The 16,158-nt window shown below is 33.0% G+C and overlaps 3 protein-coding genes across 4 annotated transcripts; 1 reads left to right on the plus strand and 2 right to left on the minus strand.

Moving 5' to 3' along the window:
- Positions 1–219: 219 nt before the first annotated feature.
- On the minus strand, positions 220–2,429 carry eca (transmembrane p24 trafficking protein eclair). The gene is made up of 4 exons (XM_011153852.3): positions 2,133–2,429; positions 959–1,179; positions 602–748; positions 220–482 (listed from the first exon to the last, which is right to left on the minus strand). Exons 1-4 carry the CDS (start codon positions 2,263–2,265, stop codon positions 333–335), a joined length of 651 nt encoding a protein of 216 aa, XP_011152154.1. The 5' UTR covers positions 2,266–2,429; the 3' UTR covers positions 220–332.
- A 1,420-nt stretch (positions 2,430–3,849) lies between these two features.
- On the plus strand, positions 3,850–6,416 carry LOC105191816 (putative nuclease HARBI1). The gene is made up of 6 exons (XM_025305201.1): positions 3,850–4,266; positions 4,461–4,651; positions 4,836–5,084; positions 5,233–5,368; positions 5,454–5,818; positions 6,381–6,416. The coding sequence occupies exons 2-6, from the start codon at positions 4,475–4,477 to the stop codon at positions 6,414–6,416; spliced, it is 963 nt and encodes a 320-aa protein (XP_025160986.1). The 5' UTR covers positions 3,850–4,266; positions 4,461–4,474.
- Positions 6,417–8,754: 2,338 nt separating this feature from the next.
- Positions 8,755–11,622, minus strand: LOC112589981 (uncharacterized). 2 transcript variants are annotated; one of them, XM_025305209.1, is made up of 5 exons: positions 11,527–11,622; positions 10,762–10,947; positions 10,576–10,668; positions 10,349–10,468; positions 8,755–10,266 (listed from the first exon to the last, which is right to left on the minus strand). In XM_025305209.1, the coding sequence occupies exons 2-5, from the start codon at positions 10,830–10,832 to the stop codon at positions 9,984–9,986; spliced, it is 567 nt and encodes a 188-aa protein (XP_025160994.1). In that variant the 5' UTR covers positions 10,833–10,947; positions 11,527–11,622; the 3' UTR covers positions 8,755–9,983. The 2 variants fall into 2 exon arrangements, with proteins under 2 accessions (XP_025160994.1, XP_025160993.1); XM_025305208.1 differs by having other exon boundaries at positions 11,461–11,588.
- Between the last annotated feature and the right edge of the window lie 4,536 nt (positions 11,623–16,158).

Here is a 16,158-nt window from a genome sequence, read left to right on the forward strand (position 1 = left end):
TTTAGGAGACAAAAAAATATTACTTGAAAATTAGAATGTGTACAAGTATCACCATATCACTTGACACAAGCACATTTCACATATAAGGAGCTACTGATTTATTTTTCTTACAACATATTACCAATCACACAACATTGTACAATCTTAAGCAATTTATCTATTGTTCCGGATGACCAACACTTTCATACAAATATGTTTAAAATAACTCGATACACGATATATTGAATAATTATTTTTAATATTGTGTATATGTTGTAACATTGTGTGAAGCTATTTTTTTGTTTTCAATCACCAATTCTCTTCGCTTAAATAAACAAATTATATCATATTGATTAAACTAATTTCTTTGCCTCGAAAAAGCTCTTCAAATGTTTCATTTGCCATGCGCCCATAATCACTACAACTGCAGTCTGAGTAATGGACCACCAAAACACACGACGATGAGTGCTTTCTGATGTTTGTCTGAAGCGTTCTTCTCGATACTGAAAATATATCAATTTGACATTCTTCCGACATACTTCTTCCATGGTTCTTTTCGTACAATTGCCTGTTTTTTATTGAACTATCAAACTATATAATGTGTATCATATGTAGTAGTTACCCTTTGGTAATTTTGTTCCTTGGTTATTTGACCAACTTGGTCGAGGAGCTGACGTATTCTAAGCTGAAGCTCTGATAATTTTTCCTTCTGTGCCACATTAGCATAATCGATTGCATGCTCTCCTACTTGAATATCAAGATGTACTCTCTATGAATAAACATGAACAATTATATCTTTTCATTCCTGTCTCTCATATTTTTTTTCTACTTCTTCATCTGTCTATTCCTTCATTGTAATATATATATATATATATATAAATATATTTATTTATATTTATATATTTATATACATATACTTACATATTTATATACTTATATATTTATATGTATTTATATCTATAAAAAATGTACACTTTACCAATTGACTACCACTGAACCATGCGCTGCTGTTAGAATATAGACAAATAACATGTTCTCCTGGTGTGTGTGAGGTAAAGGAGATTCGTCCTTCTGAACTGTAAACTCTAGAGAGTATAGGTTTATCATCTGAATCCTTTACTTCGACGTGCATTCCAATGCCAGGACTGCTTGGCATAAAACCTCCGCTTCTAGGATCGTAAAGTTCCACTTTATAATTTACTGTAAAGTTAAAAAAAAAAACATTACAGTCCTCTCTTCCTTGATGGATATTATACACTAGATGATCTCTCATATTTTTCTTTTTCTTCCTCTTTTTCACCCAATTACTTACTGCGAAAAACCAGCCTACTATCTATCACTGTATAAAACATAATTCGTGCCATAGAAAAATATATCTAATTGTTTGATATACATAGTTACATTGTTTATACTTTAGATAAAGCAGACATATGTTTGACACTGCATGAAGAAAATATGAAAGAATATGAAAGAATGATGAGATAATTCTGATGCAGCTGTCAAGAATTTTGTATGTAGCAAATCTACCTAGCGTATGCTCATGAATACATTGATCAGTGAGATGAACCTCAGCACATAAAATTATAACTTTGAAGAAAAGTGAGCTATTTTTCATTGTAAAATAGCTGAAAGAACATGATTGTATAGTTATTTAACTCTGCGAACAAAATTGAAGATATAGTGACTTTGTTCTTCAGGATGATATACCTTTGTGTACATCCTTTCAAAGAATAATACATTTCTTCTAAAGCTCTAAAATGATATACAAAATTACAAAAGTTACAAAAGTTTGATCAATAGGGTATAACTTATTTTTTAAGCTATTACCATATTCATCGTTAACATCACATACACATGATATACTAATCCTTATTATGAGAGATCAACATCAAATATATCACATAATTCACTCATTTTTCACATGATTGATAACGTATATATAAACATATACACACAGTGATAACGTATATATAAACTAAGAGCCTGAGTTTCATACTATTGAACAAAAATAAATATAGAATGCGCCGAAGATGTACCGTGCTAACGAACGTGGTAGCAAACTCTGTGTACGATAACAACTAACGGATTTACTGCTATCCTGATTAACAAGTTCCATTTTGCATGAATAATTAGAAACGTTATATCTTATTTACCTAGAACCGTAGTATCGTCGGGAATTTCCTCGATGAAACATTTTCGTTCTGTCTCACCAATGTGAAAATACAGCCCAGTCCCAAATTTGAGACTGCATAGAAAGAGAATAAAAACACATGCGTACTTTGACATATTTCGCACGATAGAGTACTACTGGTGATGAAATAATCAGTGATACTATTGATATCAAACTAAATCAGATCGCAGACGACATTCATACGGTTCATATAACATACGCATGCATACCGAGCGAAGCACACGTCACTTCGGTTACGTTGTGACAGTTGGTCTGTTCTTTTTAGCTGCATTACTGAACTGGTACAATAAGTTAAAGTGAGAAAAAATATAGTTGTCTCATTCTAACTTATTGCACTAGTTCCGCAGTGCAGCTAAAAAGAACAGACCGAGTATCGCCAAGTATCGTTTTGTCACTATTAAAGGTCATTCTACAATACGTGTCGTAAGTTGTAAGTCGTAAGAATTGGCGAATCAGTTGATCATTACAAAAATAATCGGCTATAATTGGTCAGTTCTTACGGCTTACAACTTACGACACGTATTGTAGAATGACCTTAAGCCTGGTCTATAATATTATGAAGGATTCTGCTAATATTACATGTGTCGTACGACAAGCTTTTCGGATACATTGATTGGCATACGCAGAGCAATCCTAGAAATATTCTGTTTGTTAACCATTCAACGTATTCGAAAAGATTGTCGTACGATAAATGTAATATTAGCCTCAGGCCTGGTCTACAATATGTGTATAAGCTGTAAGTCGTAAGAACTGACCAATTATAGCCGATTATTTTTGTAATAATCGACTGTGATTCGCCAATTCTTATGGCTTACAACTTACGACACGTATTGTAGACCAGGCCTCACACTGCATCCGATGTCCGACGTACGACGTCCGACATCCAATAGGAGAACAGCTTTCCAATGGAGAATTGAATTCTCTATTAGAAAGTTCTCCTATTGGATATCGGACGTCGTATGTCGGATATCGGACGTAGTGTGAATCCTGCATTACATTCAAGTCGGATGTTGAGTGCGCGTGCGCGCTGCATCGTCGTATAAGGGTGCCGTCACATGCGGCGTAATTTGCATAAGCGTAACTTGCGTATTCTAGTAATTTATTAGAAGTGCGTCATTGGCTGCATTCAGACTCAACAGTTGAGACATCAGTTTCCGATGGATCGAACTCCGCTATGAATGGGCGCGTTCAGCAGATTATAACAGTTGCAAATCGGTGAGCGAATAATCAGTGAGCGCTTAGTGATACGGATCGTGTCTGCTGAACGGGGATTTTAGCCTCAGAATACAGCGTGTCACGTGATCTTGCATTATTTTTCTAATCTTTTATACGATTAGTCAATTCGTGATCTTGCATTATTTTTCAAACCTTTTATACGATTTGTCAATTCGATTGAAATAACTGATTAAATTTAACCATCAGGTGAAGAAAGAGCCGAAAGAAATTAAGCATTAGTGTGTTTAATAATTGGAAAAAATGGACGATTTGGATATTATAGCGTTATTTGCAGTGGATGATGGTTTTCTATAATATTTATTCTATAATAATATCAAAATAGTTAAACAAAGCTTAACACATGTAAAAATATTATTAAATGAAAAAAGAAGAAAAAGTTACTTGCAAGTACACTTTAAGAAACAAACAATATGTAATATATATTGAGTATTTACCTGATCGTAGTCTTGAGTGTACGTTTGTGTCTGTTATACTATATTCGGCACCATTAAATGTATAGTTAACATTATACATATCATTATTACTAATGCGACAATTCATTATTTTTTCTTTTACGTTTAATAAGTTTTATGAGTTCAGCTAATACATCCAAACACATGGGCGCCGCCATATTGTTTTCCAACATGTTGAGCTTAGGTAGCGAAGAAAATCTTTGGTGGAAAAAATGGCGTCCGCTCCCTAAACATGTTGAGGAGCAGTAACTGATCAAAATGCGTTCAGCAGACATCCATCCAACAGTTGTACAACAGTTTTACAACAGTTGTGTCTGCTGAACGCGGCCAATTTTCCACTGAATGATCCGTTTGCGATATCGCTACTTATAAAGATGGCTACCTCCAATGTGTTGAAAAGTGAATAAGGTTAGGATTAACAGCAGAATTGTACATTTACACGTAAATTATAATAATACAGTGAAAAATATGTATAATCTGACAATATATAATCTATGTGCAGATAATGTATAGATAATAAAGTTATTAAAAATTAAAGTTTCAAGTATATACAGATAAAATGGAATCAATAGCTGTTAAATTAATGTTATTATTTGCGGAAGGTGATGGAATACCCATGCATAATTTAGACAACATTATACAATTATTAATAAGACCTGATATCAACCTTAATTTTAAAAAATGTCGTGCCCGAATAAAACGTCATAATTTGCATTATTTTGAGGCAACAATTCCTAGATTTACACAGGACCAGTTTAAAGAAATGTTCAGAATGAACAGAGCAACTTGCGAAGTAAGCAACTATAGTATACATGAAACAATTATGAAAATTAGTTAATGAATTTTGTACAATTTAATATCAAATATGAGTTTACATCTAAACTTAATTTTCTAGAGAATAGCTATATGTATCTAGAGAATAACTATTTGTAGCAGATTAATCAATTATATTTTGTACTTTTATTTTTATTTAATAGAATTTGTCAAATGTTATTAGACAATATCTTGCAAGACATGCAAATGAATATGCACCTCTCCAAAAAAAAGTATTATCGACAATATGGTTACTAAGCAGACCAGTAACTTTTCTAGCAGCAGGAGATAGATTTAATATACTTACAAGTTCAGCACATCATATTTTTAAAGAAATCGTTGATGTACTTGTTGACTTGATGCCAGTGTACATACAATGGCCAAATCATATTTACAAAAACACATGTATAGATGTAAATATACAATTATTATTATTATTATGCTTAAAATCACTATTAGCAATAAGTTAAAAGTATAAAAAAAGTTAAAATTAAACTTAATCATAATAATGTGTGATTCTTGTGTCTTTATTTACATTAGTCAATGTGTTTTATGTGGCAGATATTCGAGCAGAAGTCATTTGGGTTTCCGGGAGTAATAGGAGCAGTTGATGGTTGTCACATTCCATGCAAACAACCAAAAAATAATGCACATGACTATTACAACAGAAAAGGTTTCCCTTCAATTATATTGCAAGGTACATCTTTACTAAACGTATAAAATGTATTAACTTACTAATTTAGAGAACCAGTTTGTACGAATATGATTACTTTTCGTTATAGGTATTTGTGATCATCGCAGAAAATTTATTGATTGCTTCATTGGTTTATCTGGAAGAATGCACGATGCTTGCGTATTTAGAAATAGTACAATTTACCAACGTATTATAAATGAAAGAAATCCATTATTGCTAGCTGATGAACACATAATTGGGGATTCTGCATACCCGTTAATGATCAATTTAATGATACCATTTAGAGACACAGAACATTTAACAGTCGCTCAGTCATTATACAATACCAGACTCAGTTCAATTCGTTCAGTAATCGAGCGAACATTTGGACTTTTAAAAGGAAGATTTCGACGTTTGAAATATTTGGATATTGAGGATATGGATCTAGGAAAAAAAATAATTGCAGCATGTTATGTATTGCACAATTTTATGCAAAACGAGATGGATGAATATAATATCAATGACGCGATTGAAAAAATATCTAATGAAGAAAATTTAAACATATATATAGAAAACGAAGAACGTCCACAGATAATTGCCATACAAAAGCGCGAACAAATTATGCGTACGTTATATCGTAATGTATAGTAATAAGTGCAAGTGTACACATAAAGATGTAAAAGACTGGAAATATCAAATATGTAATAAAACTTTATTAAATATATTTATAATATTAACACATGTATATATATTTTTATTTTTAATAAACAGAACTCTATATTTATATATTGTACTTTGGTTTTCTCTACATAAAAAAATAATATCCATAAGAGATAAAGAGATGTAATTTTTTAAAGAAACAAAAAATCAATAGCTCCTTAAATAAAACAAAATAATATCCAAAAATTTATATAAACTAAATAATTGCACAGATATATATAAGCCAGAAAAAATCATATCTCTATATTAGGAACTACCCAGATAGCACACAATATTCTATGAATATTCTTATGAAGTACGAATGTTCTATTTTTAGAATATTCGAGTAGGATATTCTATTGAATGTAAGTAGAACATACTACCGACTTCCTTTTTCGATTATTCTCACCAATATATTTTGTGGATGTCCTGTGGATGTCCGATGTATGTCCATGTTCCTTTGACATTCGAAGTTGTGCCAAACGTATATTCTATGAACGTCTTTCGCAACAAAATAAACGTGCAATGAACATCCATTGAATGTCCGTTTGCTATATGGGTATATTATGCGTTCACATCAGTAATTCGCGCCTACGTCTACAAAGTCGCCATCTATACACGACGAAGTGAGTTACGACACCGAACTTCGTTGTCTCCAGACTCTGTTTTCGCTGTGCCCTTTCGCCAACATTTCTTGACATAATCTTAATCAAAGGTAATCTTCCTCTTTCTTTTGTAAATCATATTGTATCAAACAATAAATAAAGTGTAAGAATAGTTTCTTATATATTTTGTATCATATGTTTCACGCATCTTTAATAGTTCGTCAGTAAAACACTGCATAAAATTGGAGGTTATACTTTTAGAAAATTTAACAAGCAACATATATAAATATTTATTTATATTCTTATTCTAATATGAAACTCTTTGTATGTTGCAGCAAAGAGAAACTTTTCAGCATAGATACACAGTCGCAATACAGCCGTGTTAGCGACTTCTTACGACGTGCGTCATTCTTTCATATTATAAAGTACTTTCCCAAATAGCGCAGTACGTCTTATGGACATTCATTTTACGTCCATTTTACGTTCATACATAGACATAGTAAGAATAGACTGCGCGTGTACTCTTGTGAAGACTGAAGATCAGGTAGAAAGAGACAGAAAGCAAGTGCCGAGTATCTTTCTTTCTCTGCTCACGCATGCGCAGTGATGCGTAGTAATATATAACGTGCTATATACATGATGTTAGGTTAAAAAAAGTTGTGTAATGTTAAATAAAACCGTTTAAAATTTAGAGATAAATGTGTTTCAACTATTATAAACTACGTGTAAACATTTATATTGAAACGATTAAATATTTTATACATGAATGTGTGGAAAAGTTGTAATAAAAATGTCAATATTACAAAGTAATATAATCTTTATTAAAAAAATATATATATTTTTTTATATAAGTTGTTGTTTATTTATTGATTTTTGAACAAGGTTATTTTATTATTTTTCATCCGAACTCGTTGTATCGAATCTGCGAATGATGTACTTTCATGTTTTAAAATTAAATTAAAAAATGTTTTCAAAATTAATTTAATTATTTGGTTTCGGTGATCAAAAAGTGGACTTTGATTGAATATATGATTATTATAGTCAAATATATGCACAGGAATGGAGCGTACAGCCTCACATATGAGATGTGCAAGAATATTTTTATTTGTAAATAGTCTATGTTGATTACATCGTACTATTTTATATGCTATCTTACATATCGTAATCACATCATTTGATGCTTCACATAAGTTGCCTCGATCCTTTATCTGTATAAGTTTACTGGTACGCTCTATATTCAATTGTTTTTATGTATTATTTGAAAGTAATTGCTTGCATTCTGAACAATTAATTCTTTTCATAATAGTTTTAACAACATATCCTGATATGTAAACAATGATTTCTTCAGCATATTCATTAACATTTTTATCATGTAATACATAATTATGCTCAATAAAGATAAGATCTGAAGGTTCGTCTTCTAAAAATCTTTCTTCTAAAATAGTATCTTTGTTTTGTTCTACATGTTCGTTAATTGTCTGTATATCATTCGTAGATTCATGTGAAAGTGTTAGCAATACAGTATCATCTTGTGGAATGCAATTAGCATTCAATGAGACTGACACATTCGCTAAATGCAATATTTTTCTATATGACACCTTAAATTGCTTTACGCTAGGATTATTATTCCAACCATGCATTCTTCTAATCAATGAAAAAAAAGTTTCGATATGGTCCTGTGATAATTTATAAGTAAGAAGAAAGTTTATTGCATTTACATTAAATAATTCTTCTGCTAATGCAATAACGTTCTGCAAATTAATTATAAATCCAATGAAACCTGTTTTGAGGATGCTTTGTAATACGGGAACATCATTTATTGTTAAGGAAGCAATATAATGCATAAAAGTTTTAGCTTTATCTTTAATAGTACATAATGTATTTCTTGTTATTGCATGTTTATTTTCAGTTTTATTGTATATGTTACGTGAATTTAAGATATCAAATATGTCATTGAAAGTTTTACAAAATGTTGCAGTAGTTGAAGCTCCTATAAATCTTGGTTCTTTTAATTCATATTCTAAAAATGTCAATGCATCAGCCACAGAATTACTTAATGTTTGTGCTGCTAGATTAACTTTCATCTTTTCATTAAAAAACTGTATATGTCTTTTTTGCATTTTATTGGCAACATGTAATTTTTCCACAGTTTGCACATTTACTAATTCTTTCAGAAAGTTCCAACTTATTACATTTTTGTCTTTATCTTTAATAACCCCTTTACTAATTGCATTCCTCACAAGCTTCAACATGTGACATCATAAAAAATATAAATATTTTTAGATTTGTCAATAGGATACTTAAAATACGGAACAATATGTTCAAAATTGACGTGTTTTAACTGTGCGCCTAGTATCTCGCACATTGCAATATTAGAAGTTGCTCCATCAAATGTAATACTAACAACGTAAATTGCTTTTTCATGGAGAATACTTAAAATGTTATTTAACAAATTTGCTTTTTCCTTACCATTTAATGCCTCGATAACGTAAAATGCAATTGGGATTTTAAAATGATCATTTATGCACACTAACATAAAAAGGACATGGGTAGCAAGTGGCAGACTGTCAGACTTACTATCTTTAATATCCGTTTCAATAAAACCGTGTAATTCTTTGCCGTCCCAATCAACTTTTTTCTTAATATTCATTTCATCAAAAGTTATATTGAAAACTAAGTTTTTTCCTTTCTCTCTAGCATTTTGCACCTTATCGAGTATAGTTTTAAACGATTGTTCAGATATACCGGAATTGCTACGAATTGTCTGTGTCCACATGCGCAATATACTGGGGTGAGGTAAACTTTTTAAAAACATTTTTCTTACATACAAATATGCTGCAGGCGAATGAAAATGTAACGCGCATGCAAAACTTTTTAAACTTTCGGGGAACGACTTCTTTCGCTTCTTATTTAACATTGTAAGTAGCAACTGTTGCATAACAGGTGACAATATATCCTAAATAAAGAAAAAGGAAGTACAAAATATAGATATAAAAACAGAAGAAATCAAGGAGACAAATGGTTGTACGCATAGACATATATAACATAATAACTTATTTAGAACGAAGATATAACATCGTTAGTGCATTTGTAGATTTGTAGATTGAGAGGGTATATGTATACGCACAACATTTGTTATACCATATTTTTAACATGATGTAGAAATCAAGTATTGTTCTATCATTTGCTTCATTAGCATGGACCTTTCTATAAGAGTCAATATTATGATGAAGTCACATTGTGATTGGAGAGTTATCATGAACTTTCTTATAAAAGAATAAACATTGTGGACAATGTGAATTTCAAATCTTTCTAGGAATGGAAAATAGCTAAACTCAACTTACTTTGATTGCATGTATACTATTATTTGTTATAAAGTTTTTACTTTTCAGGTCCTGAAGCAAATCTTTATAAGTTAAAACTTTCTTCTGCATACGGTGTTTCTTTTGCCACATATTTTTTGTTTCATTTCGAATATATGACACATATCTTACAAACTGCTCCCATTTTGCATCAGACACAAAATCTGTTTTACGGAAGCATTTTGTAGCATATTTAGAAGTGTTTACAAATATTTTTTTAATTTTTGAGTTTCTAAAATTCTCTTGCGATAATTTCCTGAAAATAAAATTTTGATAATTTATAATTTGTTGGAATAATACTCGATAGGAAAAATTATTTAAATCTTTAGATATCTCACCTTTTTCTACTGTGATTATTACTGTGGTTGCTATGGATGTTTATGTTATTAACATCTTCTGCTACATGTGTATGTATATCTGCATCTGTGTCCGTAATGGAATTCTTACTCGTATTTTGACTATAAAACAAAAAATATTCACATACATTAATGTTTTATCTTATATATTACGATAACTTTATTTTTCCTTTTGGTGTATATCTTAGTGTATCTTTAGTGTTTCTTACCTATTTCTTTCATTGTCTATGTCATTATTTTCTGCTGTATTTGTATTTATATCTGTGCTTAAATTGGTATCTGTATCCTTCTCCACATGTTTACTACAAAACAAAATATTTCAATGTAATGGATTTATTGCATCTTCCTGTAAGATTATTACATGTATGTTCTTATTTATAATTTAACATTCTCACCAATTTTCTTCCACGAAAATTAATGGAACTGCAATCTTTCTCAATATTTTATTTTGTTTATATTCATTCATTTCATGATAGTCATTTTTTGTAAAGTGGTCACTGCATATTTTTACTCCTTTGTAAGATACATCACGGCCAATAACGTGAAACCATTTTTTTCACATTTCTTCATTTTTTGGGATTCTGTAAATTTTTTACATATATATTTTCACTTATATATATGTGTATATATATTATTAATTACGATATGTTTACATTCATATTGAATACAAATATATTTTTTAAATTATTTATGAAATGATCGTGGATAAAGAGGGTTTTCTTCCACACCACAAATACAGCACGCAGTAACTATTTTTTAAATTATTTTATTCCTTGTTTTCTCCGTGAATATGTATATGCTATGGTGCGTCGATGGATTCGATTAACTGTAGTCAACAAAAACTTTTAGCAACACACCAGCACTGACACAACACTGACAGAATAATCAGTTTTTCTTAAATGAAAATGCGAAACGAATGTCCGAGGCATTAGAAGGAAAGTAGAGAAATAAAGCTGCAGAGAAACGCGGACAGAGCAGTTAGAGAAGATCTTCCAATGTGATTCTAACCTTCACGCTACCCTTAATCCTGCTATGACCGACATGCGCGTGTGATCGCAGGGAAATTAAGCGTGTAACAATACGTTGATACTAACTTTAAATAAATAAAGCAGAGCATCTCCTGAATCGTGCAGCAAATAAACTGGGAACCGACTACGCACCTCTTTTCAACCGCATACAGCTGTTTCACTACTCTTTTTCGCTCCCCACTCTTTCCCCACTCCTTTCCTTGTGTGAGAGAGAAAGATATTCGGCACCTATTGTCCGTCTCTTTCTACTTAATCTTCAAGTTTTGGCCCTCACACGCAGTCTATTCTTATTATGTCTATGCGTTCATATATCCATGGACATAAAATAGTTGTCCATTGTACGTCCATATAAGTATGTACATTGACTAATAATAAATGTACATCCAGTGGACATCCATTTGAAATCCACTTTATATAATTAATGTATGGATATATACTGTGTGACGAGGCAGCCGGGAAGGCGCTCGTCCCAGGCCGAACCTTCGACCCTTAGGCGAAGGTGCGGGGGGGGCGAACAGTACATCGCGCGAGAATTACGGAGGGGGGGAGCGCCGCCTTGCACTCCCCCGCATTAATTAGTGTTAATAATAGGAGCGCGCAGGTGGAACGGTCCCGCGTCTCCGAGCTCTGTGCCCCTGGACCTCCTGCGCCGCCCATCAAGACCGGAGGGACCAGTGAAGGAGGGAAGAAGATGACACCCCTCAGCCAGACCGCTACCCCAGGTGAATGCACTTCTTTACGAATACCTTTATCGATTCCGTATCGTAGTGAAAGATTCTCGCTGCCGACTTCGTTGTCCACAGGCCAGCAGGGATATCGCACCAAACGGTCGGCGTTCCCGTGCTCGAAACGTGAACGCCGGCTAGACAAAGCCGGCCTAGGCGACACGACAGCGGGAGCGCGAGCGAGAGAGAGAACGCGCGAGAGTGAGACCGAGACCCGTTCCGCGGATCGACAACAAAGATCCGCGGAAGGATTCCCGTATTGGGAGATGAAACGAGGAACGGGGAGAGCAACGTAGCGAGACACAACAATGAAGAAAGGAGCGGCACTGTTTTTGGCAGAGGATAAAAGAGCGAACTCCCGTCTTCGCTCTCTCTTCTCTCCTATCTCTTATCTCGGGGATCGTTAGTCTGTTGTCGGCTAAAGCGAGAAAAGTACCGCTTGGAGTATCGAACATATCGCTGTGAAAAGAAGTGTCGTGCTAATACCGAACAAAAAGGGATATCGTCTGCCGGGAGCGAGAGGAGAGGCTCTGGTGGAGTTCCACGCGCCCAGGGAGTTACCGGAGGTGGCTACGTGGCGTAGGAGCGAGCTGCGGAAGGAAAGCGAAGGACCACGCCGCCGGGAGGTTCCCGACTTTGTAAGACCGTCCACCTGCTTCACTATTTCGGTATCCCGGGCGTACCGTGTCTCGTATTAGTTAGCGGCGTAGAGCAAGTTTCGAATTCGCGAGAGCGTCTCGCGGAGTGTACCGTATCGAGGGGTCGGATCGTGCCGATCCCCGAAAGAATAAAGACTGAGATAAGCGAAGCGCGTCTCGATTCTTGTGTCTTCCCGACTAAATTCCGGACTCCCGATCGAACCCTCCCGTCTACCGACTGTAAAATACCGCGGAGCTACCGGTCCCGTCGAATTCGCGTGTCTCGGTCTTGGGGGGTGTATCGTCTCGTGTTGATGAACGGTGCAGCCCGCTGCACCTGGCGCCCAACCCCTTTGGTGCAGGCGCGAACGACCGAGGCGCGTGGACCGACGGCCGTTTGCCGACGGCGAGCGAAAATCACGTCGCAACTGTACGTCCAATGGATGTTCGTACATGGACATGTTTTGGACTATTCATTTTTTGTTCCAAAAAGGATGGAAATTTACAAATTCTTTATCGTAATTCATCTGTAATATTGTAATAAATATTAAATATTACATGGTAATGAGTATTACATAAAATTCACTGTTTGCATTTGTGATCAAAAGTTAACACTAAGGCCGGTATTCATAGTGGGATCTTATATTTAAGAACGTCTTAAGTTTATCTTGAGATAATGTATGGATCATTTCATTGGCTACTGAGTATCTGAAGATGAACTTGAGATAGTCTTAAATATAAGACCTGACTATGAATACCGGCCTAACAATTTGTGTATAATAAATGCATGATTCATATTTAGTTCGCGAGTTTGCATAACCAATGGTAAAAAAGAAAAGAATATTACAAGTGGCAGAGCCAATAATATCGATCGTCAGCGCACGACCCGCGCGACACATGATCGATGCTCGATTACCGCCATTTCCTGGGTACCTATTATGGAACTCGTCGGAATCGATTCCGATCGGAAACGTTCAATTATTTCCTACATTTCTATTGTCTTTTCTAAAGCATCGTCTACAATGAAGATTTAAGACTTAAGCTTTAAGAAATTGACTAATTCTATTGGATCATTCTTGTAATAGTCGATTGTGATTGGTCAATTTCTTAAAGCTTAAGTCTAAAAGCTTCATTGCTAAGCGTAGACAACGCTTAAGGGAAACGGAATTATTCTGATCGGAATCGATCGAATCGACGAGTTCCATAATAGATACCCTGAAAGTGAACGTTTGGATTCCAATCGTAAGATTTCAGTGAAATAATCAATCAATCAGCCGTTTTAACGGCTACAAAATAGAGATAATATGACTATACGGATACGAGAATTAAAACTGTAAGTTGTGTATATATATAATTGTGTAGTATTGGCAATAATTGGCAGAAAAAAAGATATAATAAAAAATTGGGCTTTCCATTAAAAAAAATTAAGTTGATCTTCAACTGACCTTGAAAATGCCCTCCAAATAAAAAACTGATGCCATTCTCTTTCCCCTTCGAAATCATGGAAAACGTGGTTTAGCTTTTTTTAATACCCATAGCTTTCGAGATTTTTGTTCTGTTACGTTTGAAACTTAACACCCTGTATATAGAAGAGAAGAAAAATATAATATATTTTCATTTTATAGGAATTTTCTCTCCATATTAGGAATTTTTCTTCTCTTTTACTTTTAGACTATATTTTTATATCTTTCTAACTTTATATCTTTATATTTCACCTTATTTTTCCTTATCAATTTTATTTTTAAATTCTATTTAGATGTTTTCAATTCCTTGAGTAAATCTTGTAAAAGTTTATTTCTATTTTCTTGAATTTCATTATTTTTTTCAAATATTTTCCTTAATTCTGTAATTTCTTTTACACGCTCTCTCTCTCATTTTTACGACGGCGTTTATAGAAAGCTCTATTCCTTACAGCACTATCTTTCATAGAATATGGCTTGCGTCTTGGTGGAGTACAGCTGCCATCTGCATCTTCTTCATATGGGTCATCAATATTCATTAAAGGCAGTGAATCAATAGAATCTGAAGTATGTCCTTCTGTCAAAGATGTAAAATCATAAGCATCACATGAAGATGTTGAAGCTATGGATGAAACTATTGAGTTTGTTGAAGGTGATATGGAGCATATCGAAAGTGGTCTCGAATCTTTTGAAGACAGTGACGGTATCATATATTTTTCAAAGGAAGGAGACCGATTTTTTGATAAAGAATTAGAATTATATTGCAGTGTCTTTAAATCTCTTGATGGTACATTAATCAAGTCACAATTATCAAACGATATTGAAGTCCTCTGTTTAACGATTTCTCTTGAACCCTATTAAATTGATTGTTATTAATTTTTTTTACATTTTAATCTTTTATGCAAATTTTGGAACAATTAATGAAAGAATAAAAAAAAATATGTATATATATATGTATATGTTTTGTCTCCCAAATTTTAAATATATATATATATATATAAAGAAATATATCATCGTTTATACGAATTATAAAATATTTTTAGAAAATTCTGAAAATTCCAACCCGTAAAAAAATTTTAGGATATTTTACATTATAAAAATACCTTCTACATTCGTATATTTTCTTACTTGTAATTGCATAGATGATAATGTTGATCCGGTGTTGATTGTTTTATCATCAAAAAACATGTCTTCAAATATTTCAAAATATTCCCAAGTTATCCTTCCTCGATCAGTTAATTTTTAGTTATCTTTGATTGTTCGATATGTTTTCTTCATATTTCTCATTTTTCTACTTAATATATCTTCTGTTACATTTTTGTAGTTGTGTTTTCTAAATTCTACTGCAATTTCAGTCCACAAGGTCTTTTTTTTGTTTTAGGATCTCTAAATTTTTCGTGACGTTCTTGAAACAAATGTAATAAAAGTTTGTATTTTGTTTGTATTTTCATTATTCATTATATAGTAAAAATTTTCTTTGTTGGCATCTGCAAATAAATAAGAATAAACATTTTTGTAGCTTCTATCATTATTCAAATAACATATCCAGTAAACACCAAGTAATAGTTATGTTGCATTAACGTTATTATTTTTCACTCAGCAATGTAACACACATGTTATGTAACAGTTACACTGTTAAGTGAGAAATAATAACGTTAATGTAACGTATCTATTACTTCGTGTTTATTAAGTATTATGAAGTGGTAAAAGTTAATGTTTATCATTACTCCCAAGTAGCAATGTAACATAATTAAAACGGCTGCGTTTCAATATTTATTATCCAGTATTAAAAATCTATAATATATGTAACATAAATTATAAATTTTAAGTACTGACAGTAAATATCAAGGCCTTGAGATGTGATGGAGAAATAAATAACTGAGGGGGGAGAGAAGATAGAACTTGGGATACTGCAGAATATTTTAAGATATATTTTTTTAT

Source organism: Harpegnathos saltator, unplaced genomic scaffold, assembly GCF_003227715.2.
Source record: "Harpegnathos saltator strain DR-91 unplaced genomic scaffold, Hsal_v8.6 scaffold68, whole genome shotgun sequence".
Classification (NCBI taxonomy): domain Eukaryota; kingdom Metazoa; phylum Arthropoda; class Insecta; order Hymenoptera; family Formicidae; genus Harpegnathos; species Harpegnathos saltator.